Here is a 16,914-nt window from a genome sequence, read left to right on the forward strand (position 1 = left end):
ACTGCAAACATGAGGGAAATGTGAGCACTTACCAACTGTTCTCTCAGCATCTGTCTTGGCCAAGGCGCCACTTGGTTGATCGAGGAACATTTGCAAAACGCAGCGAAACCACGAACGCACTGTCAAAGCTTCGTAGGATGTATAGCCCATGCTAGAAAAAGCTTCACACAGCGAACTGCAGAGGTGGAAGAGGAAGAAAAGGGTAGCAAGATCTAATAAAAGTATGCAGAAAGGTGACAGAGTGTCTCATTTAGCTGTGGATGCACATAACGTTTTGGCTACAAAAAAGAGAGGGAGGAAAATTCACACAAGGGGAAATGCCTTACTGTAACAATGGATGATTTGACTGTATTATTTAAACTGACAATGTACAATGCTGGAAATAGTTCATCTGAATCAGCTTGGAACATCTTATTGACACTGCTCACGCTGCTCCAACCTTTCATATAAAGCCAGCCCAAGTGTCCCATGCTACTTTGAAGTCTGCTTAGATCTAACTATATTAAAGATGGAGAAGAGAAGGTCTGCTTTAGCAAATAAAGATATGCCTTGTTCAAAACAGTTCCAAAGGGAAACATCAAAAGGGCACCATGGAGATGAGAAAGGAAACTGCTGTACTTTGCAGTACACTTACAGACATGTTCATTTAGGTATGTATACACACACAAGTATACCCATTCCCTGACAAACTTGCTACATATACACTTTCAAATGCTTGCTACCATTCTACTAGACAGGTGTCAGACCAGAGTCACTCTATGCACTGTCCCTGTACTCTACCGCTCTGTATTCCCAAAGTTTTATTTGCCTCACTACCATGAGTAGCTGCTGCAGTCATTTTTCCCAAGCATATCAACCTTGCATCATTAATTATGGAGAAACTCCTTGCTAAAAGACAGCAGGTGTGTGCTGCACTCTGTTCCCAATTACTATCAAATGAGATACATGTGTGCTTCAGGTCAGGGATATTTCTTGAAAATATTTACATCGTTTATTTGAGAGGCTTCCTCCCTGGTCAGTCCTAAATACCTCAATTTTAATGAAAAATGCTTGTACTTTCTTGATATATGTACATGTAAGTCTATTTATTTTCTACTGGTTTTACTCATGATTGCAACAGAATATCAGGAACGGTCCAGATGGAAACCAAACTGGATTATACTTCTCACTAAACAGCATTAATGAAGTTGAGGGGTTTTTCTGCTTCATTTACTTAAAACCAGTGTTATCTGCGTATTTTGTCTGAACATCCCATGTGAAGTACTATTGACAGAATAATCAAGGAGACCAAATGAAAGCAAATAAAATTTTAAAAAAATTAACACTGAATTCCAGGACCAAAAGAGAACAAACAGGTTGCCTATGGACTCTATGCTCCTTGCAGTAACATGTAAAGAAGCTCAGTCTCATGTAATCTTGATGTACACAGCTAGTCTACTTGGCTCACAAAACTCCTTTCTGTTGTAGTCTCACCCCTGTTTCTCTTGCTTGCTGGTAGGTGGGCCACTTAGGCATCTTCCTAGAACTGGAAAGGAATATGCTTCTAATCCTTAGAAAGGAAGGAACAATAACTAACTCCTAGAAGCATGGCAAGTGGTCTTTTTAAAACAGTGAGCTTATTCACATGCTCAGAGTTAGTTTAGATAGGCTATTTTTCTTGATCTCATATAAAGAGCAACAAAATTCAAAATTATAAAATTCAAATTATAAAATGAATTTATGTGCCTCTTACTTCATTCAGTACATGCTAGGTATCTGCAACTTTGAATGAAACTCATCCTATAAAAATCATAAAAGAGAAATATAGCAGAGGACTGAACACTCTCAAGTTCCAAACTCACACACAAGGAACTAAATTCAACCTTTTCTAACACCTCCCTGCAAGAAGGCCATAGTCTCATCTTTGTCAATCACACTTAAATAATCTTTTACCATATCCTGATTTACAGTTACTGTCCTTAGTACACTATGTACCCTAAAAATGTGCAACATTTTTCACTTTCAAATACAGTCCAACACAGAAATATTCCCTCTTTCTATCTCATTTCTCACCTCCCCTGCTTCTAAAACCTGATTCAGAAGCGGGCAAGGCAGGCAAAAAAAAGCACACAACAAAAACAACCACCACCCATCCGTCTTAGGCTCACAGAGGCTTACTTGTGAAAATAAAATTTCTCAGGTATATAAAAATTTGACTGGATTGTCCTGGGCAATCTGCATTAGCTGACCCTCTTTGAGAGGATGTAAAAAATCTGGAACATTTTAATGAAACATTACGGTCTGAACCAAGATTTTCCTCAAGTCTACCAAAGGATGAAAAGGTAACCGGAAGAACAAACAGTCTGTATTTTTCACCTGTTTTGAATTAGATGACTTAGATATCTTGACACCAGCTGAGGCCACACCATGTCATCCCATCCAAACAGCCGCATCATTGACAGAACAGGTTGTGGCTGCAGATCTGATAGGGCTTTGCTGGGTATATCCAAAGCTAGGAGAGTAAAGCCTGTTTTTAAAGAGAGGAAAACAGGGCAGCATTTTTATAATTTCTCAATATAATCCCCATTCCACAAGAAGTACTGAAAATTAATTACAATTACTAATGTGTAGTCTGGAAGCACCAGAAATCTAAATTAAAACTGGACAACTATTCTAACAGAGATTGTTTGTACCCATGTTAAAAATGTAGTCTCTATCTCAAACAGTTTGTAAATCATCAAGACACATGGGCAGCAAAGGAGGAAAAATGGATCCTAACATAGGCAATTTAAAACAGATTCACAAAACCACAGTTTATAAATCCTGAAGGCATAGTTTTACCACCTCTGCAATGTCTTAAAACCTGCTTTTTCGTCTTCTTGACTTCCCTTTCTTACCTCCATCCACTATATCACACTCTGTACACTTAAGTGTTATTGTGCTTTACAGGGTTGAGTTTTATTTATTTGTTTTGTTGTTTTAACACACTTCTCATAGTGAAAAACTGCATCTGGAAAGAATTCACTCAGTAAAAGCTGGTACCTCTCTATTTTTAGAAGACTTTCATGTATCAAAAGTTACCATATAAATAAAGCACTACAGAAAAAATTTACTCTTGAAAAGGATCTCCACAGAACTGCTGCAGATCTAGAAACTGGAGCAGTACTTTGTGCAGAATTTAATGAAGCATAACCTTTTGCTGTTTCTGTTAAGTCTACTGTAGAATCTATATCCAACACTACCAGAATAAAAAATATAATGCATTCTTAATACTGCAAGTGACAAGTGCATTAAAACTCAGAAATTAGATGTAATCTTAAATGCTGAGCAGTTATTGGGTTTTAGGAAATGAGAAGCATCAAATGAGTCAGGAAAACTGACTTTGGAGGGCAATGCGAAAGGGGCTCATTACTTCCCAAATTCTCCAATTCAAACAAATATAAACCTGCACGCATTGATAAACTGACTTTGAATTAGACAGAAAATACAGGTTTTGAGAAACAACAATAAAATTGTTTTAATTAACAGTACAGGGACAGACTATCTTAAGCCATGAAGGACTTCCCATTCTCTTGTGTGCCTCAGAATAAACAATAAGGTCATACAGAGTCCTCACTCTGCCTTAGGTGAGGAAACAATTTGTGCCAGCCTTCTTCGAGATTATCACCTCGTTTCTGCAGCATCAGCCATAACAGAGGTTGTGGAGAAATGGGAGGCAGAACAGTGCAGTGAGGCCCAGGCTGTTTGCCTGGCAGGGGGAGCAGGAGAGCCATGACAGCTGCTCTCTCTCTCTCTCCTCTGGGCTGCAACCTTAAGGCAAGAAGCTCAAACAGCGTGGGAAAGGTTTGCCTGTCTCTGTAGTGCTTCCTAACACATCTCTATAAAGCAGGTCACAACTACACTCCCCTCCTTCTCAGAGGAGTTTATAATAGCTTGCTGCTCTTGCTATTTCACTGTGCTAATATAAAATACAAAAAAAATCTATGTCACTGTAGGAAATGAATGAAAGTTTTGACATTAACAACCTCCTCCTTTGATTTGTATTGCTGTTTCTCACACGCTTCAGCTGTGTGAGACCACTACTGTTACACACTGCCTCTTTCATTAATGCTGCCTCCTAACTACCACAGAGCTGCTTCAAGTGAAGGGTCTTTTAGCTTTTCTATTACCAACTCAGTACTCCTGAGCTTGTAACTTTAACTCATATCGTGATGGGAAAAAATACTTTATGTTTCACTCCTCTAGATTTTAGTTAACTGGATACAAGATTTCATTGTAGCTTCAGAATACCATGTCAGCTACTGATGTGAAAGATCAAACTGGGATATCTTTCTATTCACTGCCAAGCTGACTCGTTGCATGTGGAGTTCACACACATATGGAATGTTGTACTTCAAGATGAAAAGCCTTCAGTAAAGCAAGACAAATAAGTAAAAGCAAGACAAATAATTAGAATGAATTATGAAATAGTTTTATGACCACGAACATATGGGTTTGGCAAAAAGCAACAGTCAAGTAAGCAACCTTTGAAAAATTGCTTTCAAATGAAAAATATTTTTAAAATTTTAGTTTGAATCTCAACCATGATGAACTGTTCAACACAAATAAACTTCTACAAAAACAAGTAAATTCTGAATACAGTGAAAACAGTATTCTTATTTATATTGTATAACACTTGCATGTTTGAATATAATCTGTGACTAGCAGTGAAAAAGAAGTCAGGTTTCTATAGCTTCAAACCCCTTTGGCATTCTCAATGTCTGTATACCCTATTAAGGAATTTAACACTACAATATTTCTTTGTACTTTTAGCACAGATTCTACTTTTTACATTTATACATACTTAAGTCACTACAGTGAAGGAGAAATATCCCAAAGTACAAACTCCTTCAAAGTTTGTGACCAGAGAATAGCACTAAATCCAGTAGGTCACAGGCAGGGTCAGTGCTAACCTGCAGCTGTATCAGCAAGCTGTGGGGAAGGCAGCGTCTGTGACATTCTCTGGCTCTTCAAGTAGGGAAAGAAGTTTCTCCAGAGAGCGCTGGCGACAGCAAGGTGGTGCTCTTTAGCCACTAATGGAAGCTGTGCATCTGGGGCTGTGTTTCCCAGTTGAAGTCCCTGGCTTACACGTTCGTGCACGCTCCTGGGGAGAAACAAAAACAATGTTTACGTTCAATAAATGAAAAATTCACATCTTTTTAAACGCATTTACAACTACTTTAAACCATAAGGTCTGAGAACTGAAGGATCATTTTGAGCAATTAAAACCTTTATGCAAAGACATTATGTGTACCAGTTATTTGATGGATGAATGATGGCATATTAAGAACCATAAAGTTAATGTTAATTACTAATGTCAACCATTAATTATATGCTTTTTAATATCTCAGATCAAAATGAGCAATTGGCAGCTTTAAAATTAGTATCTACATTTTGCAACTGTTAGCATGACAAGCAAGTCTGCTTCCAATCCAAAGCCAGGTGCTTCTTTAAAATTTTTGCCACTAGGATTTTTAGGATAGAGTTGTGTACAGCAAATAATGGCAAATGATTTTGATGAATTGCAAAGCTTCCTTCTGAAATCTACTTCTCGCTTGTAAAATCTCACTAGGTTCGAGTTTAGATAAAAGATTCATTTTATCCTGACACACTGCAGACAATTAGGTTTGACAGCAATGCCCATAGCTTTGTTAGTACAGTAAAGACAAAAGTTACCACTACACATAACTCCCATCTCTTCCTCAGACAACGTGGCATGAATTCAATAACGCACTCAATTTTCTTTGATTCTTCTAGTACCATTCCTGCTACTTAATCTAATTTGGAAGTTGTGACTTTCTAGAGGTTTAATAGAGATATGTCTGCAGGGAATCAATGTTCATGGAGAAATGGGAGGGGGGGGACAACATTAATAAATTTGTCTGGTAGAGCAGGGTAGGAGGCATTTCAGTACCGGGCTGATCAACTAAATAACATGCTTATTAAAAACAATCTGTAGGAACGCACTATCATTCCTGTTCCTATTTATCTTCTGGTCAACCCAATTGAGATTGTGCATTAAAGCACAGGCAGCATTATTACATTTGCTTTATTAAATTCTATAAACAGCACTGTAAAGTCAGAGTCAAGATATTTATAAGATAATGGCAAACCGCAGAGGCATTGAGAACTGCTGTAACACTAACATTTCTAGACTATAATGTTTTTTTCTTCACTGCCACTCTCACAATAGCAACTGTTTCACAAAAAATCTTCCCCTAGATCTTTATTTTATGCTTACCCTAATTTGAAATATACCAAAACAAAAATAGAAAAAACTCCAGCTCCTAGTTCCCTTCTGGGAACAGAGGAAAATTATGAAAGAATTACACAACTCACAGCACTCATTAGGACATCTGAAATGGAATAATTTTAAATAAAGAGTAGGTTGGCTGCAAGGCCTTCCCATACTACGGTTGATATTAGAAGCGCATCTCATTATATCAAATTAGTATCCAAAAATTCTGCCCAACACATAATTTAAAACATAAAACATACTGGCTGTCAAAGGTAACGATACCTTATGCCTGCCTGCAGGCATTCATTAGTTTCAATAGGACAGACAGAGAACTGAGAACCAGCTACTTTTCGAATGGCTACATTTAACAGACAAGGAAAGGTATGCAACATTAGGAGGAATCAAGGATTTCTTTGAGAGATGGCATGGGTCCAAACACAGGAACAGAAGCCAGGAATTCTAAACCCAACATTTATTCCCTCTGTGGCTTCACATAAATCATACAGCCTTTGTTAGCCTCAGTTTCCCAGCCATGATATTTGGATAGTGAGACAGCTTACCCTTTAAGGATGCTGTGAAAACAATCAATGCTTAGAAACTGAGGATTATATTCAGTATGTCAGTTGGTATTCCTATTTACAAGGCATATTCTCCAAGTCAACATGAACTGAAATAGAAGGAAGATTAGCATAAAAAGTCAAGCAACACTTCTTTGGGAGAATCCCCTTACGAAAAAAAAATACAAAGAAAATAGTGTAGAAACAGTGAGGTCTGGAGGTCAAATGATGAAAAGGTAAAAGCAGGGCTAAAGACAAGAGTTTAAAAATTATTTTTGACTATTACAAGAAGAAGAAGTTTAACAGTAAAAACAAGGGGCTTTTCTGTTCTGTTTTGGTAGGAGAGAAAAGCATGATGCCTCATAATGCAGAGAATAAAACTTTTGGGATCAAATTCTGCCCTACTTACACCCAGACTACGCTGTAAAACTGTACAAAGACCTTTTTCTCTCCTCTAAATTGCCTCTCCAAAGACGGGTGCCTTGCATCTCCTTTAGCCATCTATGCAAAGTAGAAGGGTGTACAGACTTCCAAAGTAAGGTAATATATCTCTGTGTCAGTGGAAGGGCACCACGTACAAATCAGTGTTTATGTTTATTCATAGCAACCTACACAAATGCTGGCAATAAGGTAAATGCTTGGAATCAATAGGGCATCAATATATGCTGCAGCTGATGTAGCCAGCAACTTCTACCAACTAGCACATGTTTTAACTACAAAAATATGAATAAATGTAATTTTAATTTTAATTCAGATTTCTACTTTTTTCTAACACTAGACAACCATACCATCAAACATCACTCAATTTCTAAAACTTTATAAATTTAATTTTCTATTCTGTTAAGGCCTCTGGAACCACCAGTTGCCTTATTACATTAGCAATAACTTGGTGTGGTTTTTACTTCTTTTAAATAATGAATTTCCCATTTCTTTAAAAAAGATGTGGGTTTTTAAAAATTTTGCCATCAGATCAAATAAACCCTGGGTTTATTAAAGAAGGGAATGCTTATGTTACCTGAATGAGGATTGTGCTGAATGTGCAGGCATAACAATAGCACACAGGTTTATTTTCTATATCCTACACCTAGTGTAAGGAATTACAGCCATTTATCTGGATGTAGATACTGTAATCATAAAATTATGCCCTTGCAAGACTGCATTACTAAAATAGAGCTAAACTTTAGGTCAAGCCAGAAGAGGAAAACACAAAACTCATCAGCCTACCTATATAATGGAAACTTTCAAGTCACTACAAGTCACTAGTCTATAATCTGTACTGGATGCATAATAGCATCCAGACTTAATGCAATGTCATTTAATTTGATCTACAAGGGTTCAGAACTCTCCAACATGAGAGAAGACCTCTCTCCAACCAGAATTGCCAGGGGCTACCACCCTTAGGGTCTCACAGGCTATGAATACAGATACTGGTTTCTTCACAGACATTATTCCCAGCTCCTCAATTCCCAGTCCAAGGCAGGCCAGCCACAGCATCTACAAATCTCAGCTGCCCAGGACAGCCAAGATTAAGCTCAAGAAAGTATTTTTAAGGGGCCTGAATGACCTTTTGATGTTGAAACAAATAAATAATTAAAAACCACCACCTGAAGGACCAACACGCTTGGATAAAACTAGAGAGATTGGGAAGAGATATATGAATATTTCCAAAATGGTAAATGGTTTTGATGCATAGAATTTCAACTACAGTCATCAGTTATTTCCAGAAAAACTCAGGCAAAGTGAAAGGAAGAAAAGCACCATCACAATCATATTCAGAGAGATGTAATAAGTGCTTTGTGTCCTTTGCTAATAAATAGAACTTGCACAGTATTTAGATTTTGAGATTTCCTTCACAAACATTCTCCCTCTTTTATAACATTAGGATTATCAACACAGTTCATGGAATCATAGAATTGTTGCAGCTGGCAGGGAAATTAAAGATGACCTATTTCCCACATCCCTCCACAGACAGGGACATCTCCCACTAGATCAGGTTGCTCAAAGCCCATCCAACCTGGCCTTGAACACTTGTAGGACAACCACAACTTTTCTGGGCAACCTTTGCCAGCGTCTCACCACCCTCAGAGTAAAGAATTTGTTCCTAACAGGTAACCTAAATTTCCCTTTCAGTTTGTAGCCATTCCTCCTTGTCCTATCACAAAAGCTCCTGATGCAGAATCCCCAGCTCCCCTGTAAGCTCCCTTCAGATACTGGAAGGTTGCCATGAGGTCCCCACGCAACCTTCTCATCTCCAGGTGAACAGCCCCAACTTTTTCAGCCTTTGCAGGGGAAGTGCTCCAGTCGTCCAGTCAACTGTGTGGCCTCCTCTGCCCTTGTTCCAACAGGTCCATATCTATCCTCTGCTCAGGTCCCCAGATGATGCCACGATTGACAGCTCAGCCAGGGCTTGGGGAGGGCCTGGGGATGGAGCAGGGCACTGCTCACCTCTAGCAAAGCCTGGCCTGCCCCTCCCACTAGATATAGACACTGGGATTCCAAGGTGTTTCAAGACATGAAACATCCAGTTTCTGACAAGCAGTACATTCAGCTTTTAGCAATTGAACAATATTTAGCAAACAGCATTGCAGAATTATTTACAAACTACTCATTCAATTTCATTTTCTTCAAGTGCCATAAAAACACCAATACTTTTTTAATATCCTACCAATTTCTTCCTATCATACCACCAGAACTGCTGTTTACAGTGACCAGAACAGCAAGCAAGGTTTCAGCAGAACACACATTTCCAGTAACTAATTCTATCCAAGATTAAGCTGAAGAAGTTCCTTCTGTGCCCTCCATAAGCCTTTGAAAATCCAGTATGAGTATTCAACTAGTTAACTATTATGTCACATAATTACATGTTATAGAATATTGCAACTATAGCTCTTATTCCATTGATCCCTATGGATACCAACTCCCATATTGACAAATTCACTGTTCAACTTTTACTTAGTAATTTGTTCATAGGCATTTATTTATTTTTTCTCTGTGCTTCAAATGTGCAGTTAACACTAAATACATGTAACAGTTCTGAATCACAACCACTTCCAATACCATAAAATATCATACAAAGTGTAAAGGGAAACACACTTTTAGAGCAAGTTAAATACTTTCATACAGGATTTTTAAAAACATTAAAATGAAAAGCTAGTTTCAGCCTGAATTGTAGTACTGGCACTCACAAAGGTAAAACCAAAATGATCACATCTAGGTTCAAGTCTGCTTTCAATGGCGTATCATAGAACTGTGCCAAGATATAAGTAACAAACTGTATGATCCTACCTCTTACAAAGGCAGATTCATGCAAAAGAAACAGGTCTAGATCCATGGAAAAGGCAAACTAACTGCATGGTGATGCAGCTTAGAGTGGTGGCAAGTCAGTTGTGGGTTTCTGGTGAATGGTTGTGACTGAGTAACATGTGAAAAGAAGAACCTCCTTTCTCTTGGCCCCAGTTATGAATGCAGGTGTGCTAAGTGGCAGAGCTCCACACTGAACTCCTGCTTATCAGCATGTTTAGTAAGGGCACTGACAGTATGCTTACAAGAATTTTAAGTGCTAGAACATGTACTTTATGGCCTCAAACTGCCTAAGCTGGATACTAAACAACTACGGCCTATGAAAACAGCCCTAAGGTCTCTGGGTACATGTTTTGGTACCTAGGGAAGTTGGGTGCTTAAAATGGAGTCACCTACACACTATCAGACACTTCCACATTCAGTCTGTTTCAGTGAGACATGCATGAAGGAAAGTGACTAAATTCTACCCAAGTCTGATTCAAACATCGAAGCCTTCTTTTAAATCTGTTTCTAAGCTCTCTGGGACACAATTTCTTCTTTTATATCCCTTTATATAGCACCCAGTATAGAGACTGGTATGACTGCAATATCAACTCTCAAAGTACACAGAATTTTCACTCACCTTTGTGAAATTAAAAATTACATTTCAAAAAGCTAAGCAAAATGAGAAACTTAAGACCAAGAATAAATTTTCACATCCATTAAAAGAAACATTTGAAAAAAGATCCCACAGTTTATAATGTAAGTCATAACCATAGCACCACCACCACCACAGAGCTGTACTCCTGTACAGCAGAGTGTATAAGCAGAAGTGGAAAAATCAGGACACAATATTATCAAACATCAACTTACCTGTATCAGTTCAGCATTTATTAAATGATGTTTCAGTGTTCTCCCTTCACTTAATTTGTTTCAATAAACCATTTGTTTAAATGTTTACTCAAAAAAGGAAGCCCAAATAACATGCCTGGTTATGAATGTGTATGATGATTATGCAATGGAATAGGGAGGGCTAACAAAGGAAGAGGGATGTTTCTCAGAACTCTAATATATAGGATATTTATCAAATGCTTAAATGCACCCATGGTCCTTAAGTTTTTTATAGGGGACTTGCACAACCCATTAGTATGAGTGTTACAGCACGTCTTCATCAGTAACAACATGAAGCATACACAAAGTGATATCTCTTAAATGTTGGATGAGATCCAAAGGGATACAAGGATGTAATGGTTAAAAAGCAGGGCACAAAGAGATATCAGACTCCTAAATAATAATTCCCAAACTGCTCATTTAGTCAAATCAGCCTCTTTTTACCAGAAAGTTCCCTAGGTGACTGCAAGTAATCTACACAAAAGCCTTGACCTGAGCATCTAATTCACAGTCTCTGTCTACTAGGGTCCAGAAATTTGATTATAACTAATCCACACCAAGGAAAAAAAAAAAAAAAAAAAAAAAAAAAAAAAAAAAAAAAAAAAGCAGGTTGCATAAGGTGCAGCAGTAACTACTTGCATTTTCAAACACAAAATACACTTTTCTTTATGTAACAACCAACGAATCACAGCATCAGGGTGGAGGGGGCTGGGTGCAGTTTTGATACGATTTTGGGCTCTGTTCTTGATTGTGAGTTCCACATCAAAGTTAGTTACTGGATAAAAATGTGAAATCCCAGAACAAGGTATGGAGCCCATGACACTCTTCTCTCCCAATATTACACACTAACCACTAGAAAGCACGTATTTAATCATTCCAGCTGCTGCCTGTGATTTAAATGACACACGACAAAACAAAACCCCCAAGACACTTAAGCACACATCTTCAGCGGTTGGGCTCTACAGGTAGTTCCAAACATACAAATTTCTGTTTTCATGACATTAATCAGATGTCTCTGGGCCCACCAGACACATGCTGGATTCAATCCTTTATATTTTCTGTAGGTTAACAGGTGACAAAATCCCAGAGAGGATGCAAGAGCGGTTTGTTGTACAAGACACATGCTGCATGTGTCAAACAAGCTGCTGGTGAGCTGGACCTGTTCCTGTAGGTCATCAGACCACTGTATCTTGGGAGACCCCTACACCATTTGAGAGCAGAATTCGTCCAAGTGCTGCTAACGTTTCAGCTCACCTGAACAGAGCTGTCAGGCAGAGAAATACCCAGAAATAAAAGGTCAAAAGAAGCCAACATCATCACAACACTGTACACCCTATAGAAAGAAATTAATGCATAGAAGGTCCACCTGAACATGAGGAAGAACTTCCTTATAGTATGGGTGACTGAGCACTGGATCACGTTGTCCAGAGAGGTTGTGGAGTCTCCTTCACTGGGAATATTCAAGAACTGCCAGCACACAATCCTGTGCCACAAGCTTTACGATCATAGGCTCTGCTTGAGCAGGGAGGGTGGACCAGATGACCCTCTTGTGGTCCCTTCCAACCTGACCAATTCTATGATTTCAATTACTACAGCTTCTCTGTAAAACCCTAGCTAACCATTGCTAAAAGACACTCTGCCTTCCTCTGCCCTAAACTCCGACTCAGACTTTATGCGTGTTTTTTGGCCACATGCACATTAGGAATACATCATCTCCAAACATCTTAATATTTTGAAGTGTTGCCTTAATTGAAAAAATGCCTTATAACAAAATAAAAAAGGGTACAGATCCTCTCAATTTACCACACATCAATCATTGCCTGGGTAGAAGCAGATCACACACTCTTTCCTACTGAAGATACAGTAGGTTTAAATAGAGCCATTCCAGTTCTTTCATTGGTGGCATAAATCTTCAAATCTCAGTGGAAGAGCCTAGTATATTCCCATTGTTAGTGAATCACTGACAGAACAGACTCAACAGTTAAGAAGATTCTAATGTGACAATTTATATAAGCAGAGTAATTAAAGTATATTAGAAATCCAGATAATCTCTCCCAATCAAGCCAATGAAGGGCAGCCCATGGGCATTCAAATTACACACTGCAATTTAGCTCAGGGTCACCTTCCCAAGTTAAATAATACCAACAGAAAATGCCTTTAACAAAATGATCCTTACTCATAACTAAACCTATTCAGGAAATTACATAAAGCTCTTTGAAGATATACACATTTTAAGAAGTTAGCCACTTTAAGCTACTACCTATTTCTTCTACTGATTTGAAGACAAGGGCCAAATTTAATTTCTCACACATTACTTGAAATATTCACTAAAACACAGAAAAGAGAAAATGTTTCAGATCCCTTTAAATGTTATAGTTAAGTATGGCAGTAACATTTTCTCACATTACCAGAGAGGATGTTAAAACAGATGATGCAAGATGTAGTAATTAAAGAATTATACTACCAACAGATAGGGAATCTAGTGCTTACTATTTTTTTAATATTCTCATAAGCAATTTTTTACTGCTTTTTGTTAACATTTTTTTGTTTGTTTCATGTGCTTCTGCAAATCAGTCTATGGACTGCACAATTAAAAGCAATTGATTACATTTTGATGTAAAATTAAAGGAAATCAAAACCAGCATATATAGTTTTCCAACTTTTATGTTATATTAAAAACAAAACAAAGCAAACAAAAAACTCCTCCAAAGACAGTCATTGCAACTGATCCCATAATACACAAAAATGGCAAATGTACACTATTTGAATTTTAAGTCCAAGTTCCTAAATTTTTTAATACACAACTTAACTGCTACTTCTTTACAGAAACACAGTTTAAGAAATGGGGCTCTTTGTCTGAAACTAATACAAAGGAATTTGCTAGATTTATATTCTTCACTGAATTATTTAGATTTGAATGTAAGAGAGCAAACAGTATGTACTACAGAAAAAAACTGAAATTAAAGTCTCAGGCTTTTAAGACAGCCATTTTTCCCACAGCAATATGGAAACAATAATGTGTCTATGATATATAACCAGCAAAGTTCTCACTGATTAAATGATTTTCCCAGTCAAGGAATCACTAAAACAAAAACAGCTATGGCCTAATCCTCTTCAAAGTTTTCAAACCAAGCATTCAGAGTAAGGGATGTTAGTTTGTCAAGCTGCAACATTTGTGCACAGCTATCCCTTGAAACTTGAAATATTCTTTGAGAATTCACCTTCCGGACTTTTAAAAGTAAACCACACATTGCTGTGACAAAGACTCAAAATCTAGGTGTAATTCATATAGACTCCTTTACATTTTTTTTTCTATTGAACAGCAGAAATTGCACAAAGGCCAAAGTGGTACTAGCCTGAGTATTTCTGCCCTTCACTGAAGAGCAGTGAAAGTTCCCAAGATACCACCTACAGACTTGGCAGAGACAAGAGACTATAAAAAGACAGCATTTTAAAACTCATGAAATTGCAGGAAGAAATGTGGATATCCTTCAAAGAGGAAAACATGCACACAGCAAATTCTGTAGAATTTAACTAAGAAAGAAAAAAAAAATAAAACATACAAATGAAGTGTCAAGCAGAGACACTCCCTAATATATTATACCACTTCTTTTACCCCATTCCTCCTGCAGTGACTCCCCATCCACTTATAACAGAAGAGATGCTTGGATCCTCAGTGAGACTTGGAATGATGCAGGCCAAAGAGATGATATAATCATGAGATCCAAATGAATACTCCATACAAACACTTACAAGAACTTTCCACGGATTGCTTGATTAAAATCTTACATAAATGGAGAAACAGGTCAGTAGTCTACCTGAAGCAACTCCTACTAAATTACAACAAACAGCAAGGATTTTGAAAAGAACTAGCATATAATATAATCATGGACAAAGTAAAGGAAATCAAACTAGGAATTCTTTTCTATCAACTGGATGCTCTTTATTTTAAAGACATGCAGTACAAGTGTCACCAAAATTCTGATTTTTATAATTTGCAATATTGAAGATGGAGCAGTAAGTTGTAATGATTTTTCTACTCATTTAACATCAGGTTTTACATGAAAGCTGTTCATTACAAAGTCTGCTTTAATGACAGAAAATGCCAACAAATCTTATGTTGCTCCTTCAATCCACTGATTCATAGATAATTTGTGGATGGGGAACACTAGGAAATGTTTGTCTTAATTATTCCGGAATGTTCTTGCGTATTTCTTTTAAAACACATATTTTCCAAAAGCATTCACTATTTTGTAAACAATTAAACAGCATAAGAGGCTCTTAGTTAACCACTAACTCATTCATCAATAAATTGTTTTACCCATTTTTGAATGGCTAGGCTTGATGATTATTCCCTCAATATGCCTAAGTAAAGAAATGTCTGAGGCAACAGCTGCAAGACACACTAATAAATAAATTTTTAAAAATTAGAAAAATTATCTGCCTATAGAAGGGCTTATCTCCTGATATCCAAGATTCTAATGCTCACTGGGACTGAAAGTGTTAATGCTGTGAATAAAATATTTTCAACTGTAACTGAATCATGGGAAGATTATCAATATAGCAGCAATGTACAGAGGTGCTCCAGCAAGGTTACAGAGTTTAATATAATCCTCTCTATAGCTAAGCAGAGTAATAAGAGAACCCTGTGTTCACTGTGACAGCATGTTGTGTGCGCTCAGTAATACTTTTAAAATACATGGGGAGAACAAGAAATCCCCAACATCCTTACCATTCTCAAAGACAAAGTAAAGATATTAACAGGAACAGACACACAACCCTAAAACACAAAGGTATGGAAAAGCCAAACATTCAAAGCTGCAGAATATTACTTAGCACTTTCTCCTTAACCCTTCTCAGTGGGTTTAACTGCATCACTGAAAAGAGAAGTTGTTATGACCGTAATTTAAATGCAAGCAACAGAGCTTGAGCTTGCTTTGTCTAGGTCTGCTGTGGGGAATATTACATCTGCCACAGCCACCCTAGCAAATTTGTGTTAGAGGGCTTTTTTCTTTTCCTAATCACATTTAGAAAAGATAAGGTTGCAACAGCAGCAAAGACAACACAACCTGTGTTAATTCAGTGCAACTAGTTCACATTTCAGTTGCGGAAAACTGCTGTTGTGGAAAAACAGACACCTGATTTGAGCCCAACTGCAATTTTCCTTCAATACTTTCACTGGTGTTCAGCCATGCTTCTCCCTGTACTATGCAGGCATATGCTAAGATTGCAGTTTCCTTTGTGTTCGTAATTTCCTTTGTCCAAAATACAAACTGGAAGGCATAAGCACAGGAAGTGACCCTTTGCTGTCCCAAAATCAGAAGTCCTAGGAGAGAGTGTCCAGGTACTCATTTATGCACAAGGGCTCAGCCATTCCCAGATCTCAGTCAAGTAGTCTCTCCTAGATTCTGCACTATTCAAGGCACCAGGAGTCATCTTGTTGCTTTGAACAGGTGCCTGCTCAGTTCTTTTGAAGAAACAATAGAAAAAATAAATAGATAAAAAGACATTTAGTTTCCCTACGCAGACTTTCAGTATAGGTCAGATACAGAATTTTTTAATCCCTTGAAAGAACAAAGAGAAAAATAAAGAAAAAAATTTAACAAGCTGCATTGAAATTGATACTATTGTAGGCTGCTGTATTCCTCATTTTTAGTTCACATATATGCAAAAATCCCCACCTAAACCACATTTAATATTTATAACTCATTGCCATATCACAGAACTTAAGAGCTGCATTTCAATTTTTAACAGCCTTATTGTGAACAAATCTTTTGCATCATTACAATTAGTTTTGATCAAATTAAGACAAATATTCCCCAATAAATTCCCTGTCACCTCATAAAATTAGAGTTTAAAAGGAAAATACAAAACATTCACCGCTGATGGGAAGGAAGAGGCTTACAGAAATCATTGGAAGTTCTGTTACCT

General features: G+C 37.5%; 1 protein-coding gene across 1 annotated transcript in view; it reads right to left on the minus strand.

Annotated features, from left to right (window-relative positions):
* Window positions 1–16,914, minus strand: part of MMS22L (MMS22 like, DNA repair protein) — an 86,522-nt gene that overhangs the window by 17,940 nt on the left and 51,668 nt on the right. Inside the window, exons 15-17 of the mRNA XM_056487856.1 lie at window positions 4,932–5,122; window positions 2,356–2,506; window positions 33–175 (exon numbers count right to left, since the gene is read on the minus strand). Coding sequence (XP_056343831.1) covers window positions 33–175; window positions 2,356–2,506; window positions 4,932–5,122 — 485 coding nt within the window. The remainder of the gene's footprint in view (window positions 1–32; window positions 176–2,355; window positions 2,507–4,931; window positions 5,123–16,914) is intronic.

The sequence above is a fragment of the Oenanthe melanoleuca genome, chromosome 3, assembly GCF_029582105.1.
Source record: "Oenanthe melanoleuca isolate GR-GAL-2019-014 chromosome 3, OMel1.0, whole genome shotgun sequence".
Taxonomy (NCBI): Eukaryota; Metazoa; Chordata; class Aves; order Passeriformes; family Muscicapidae; genus Oenanthe; species Oenanthe melanoleuca.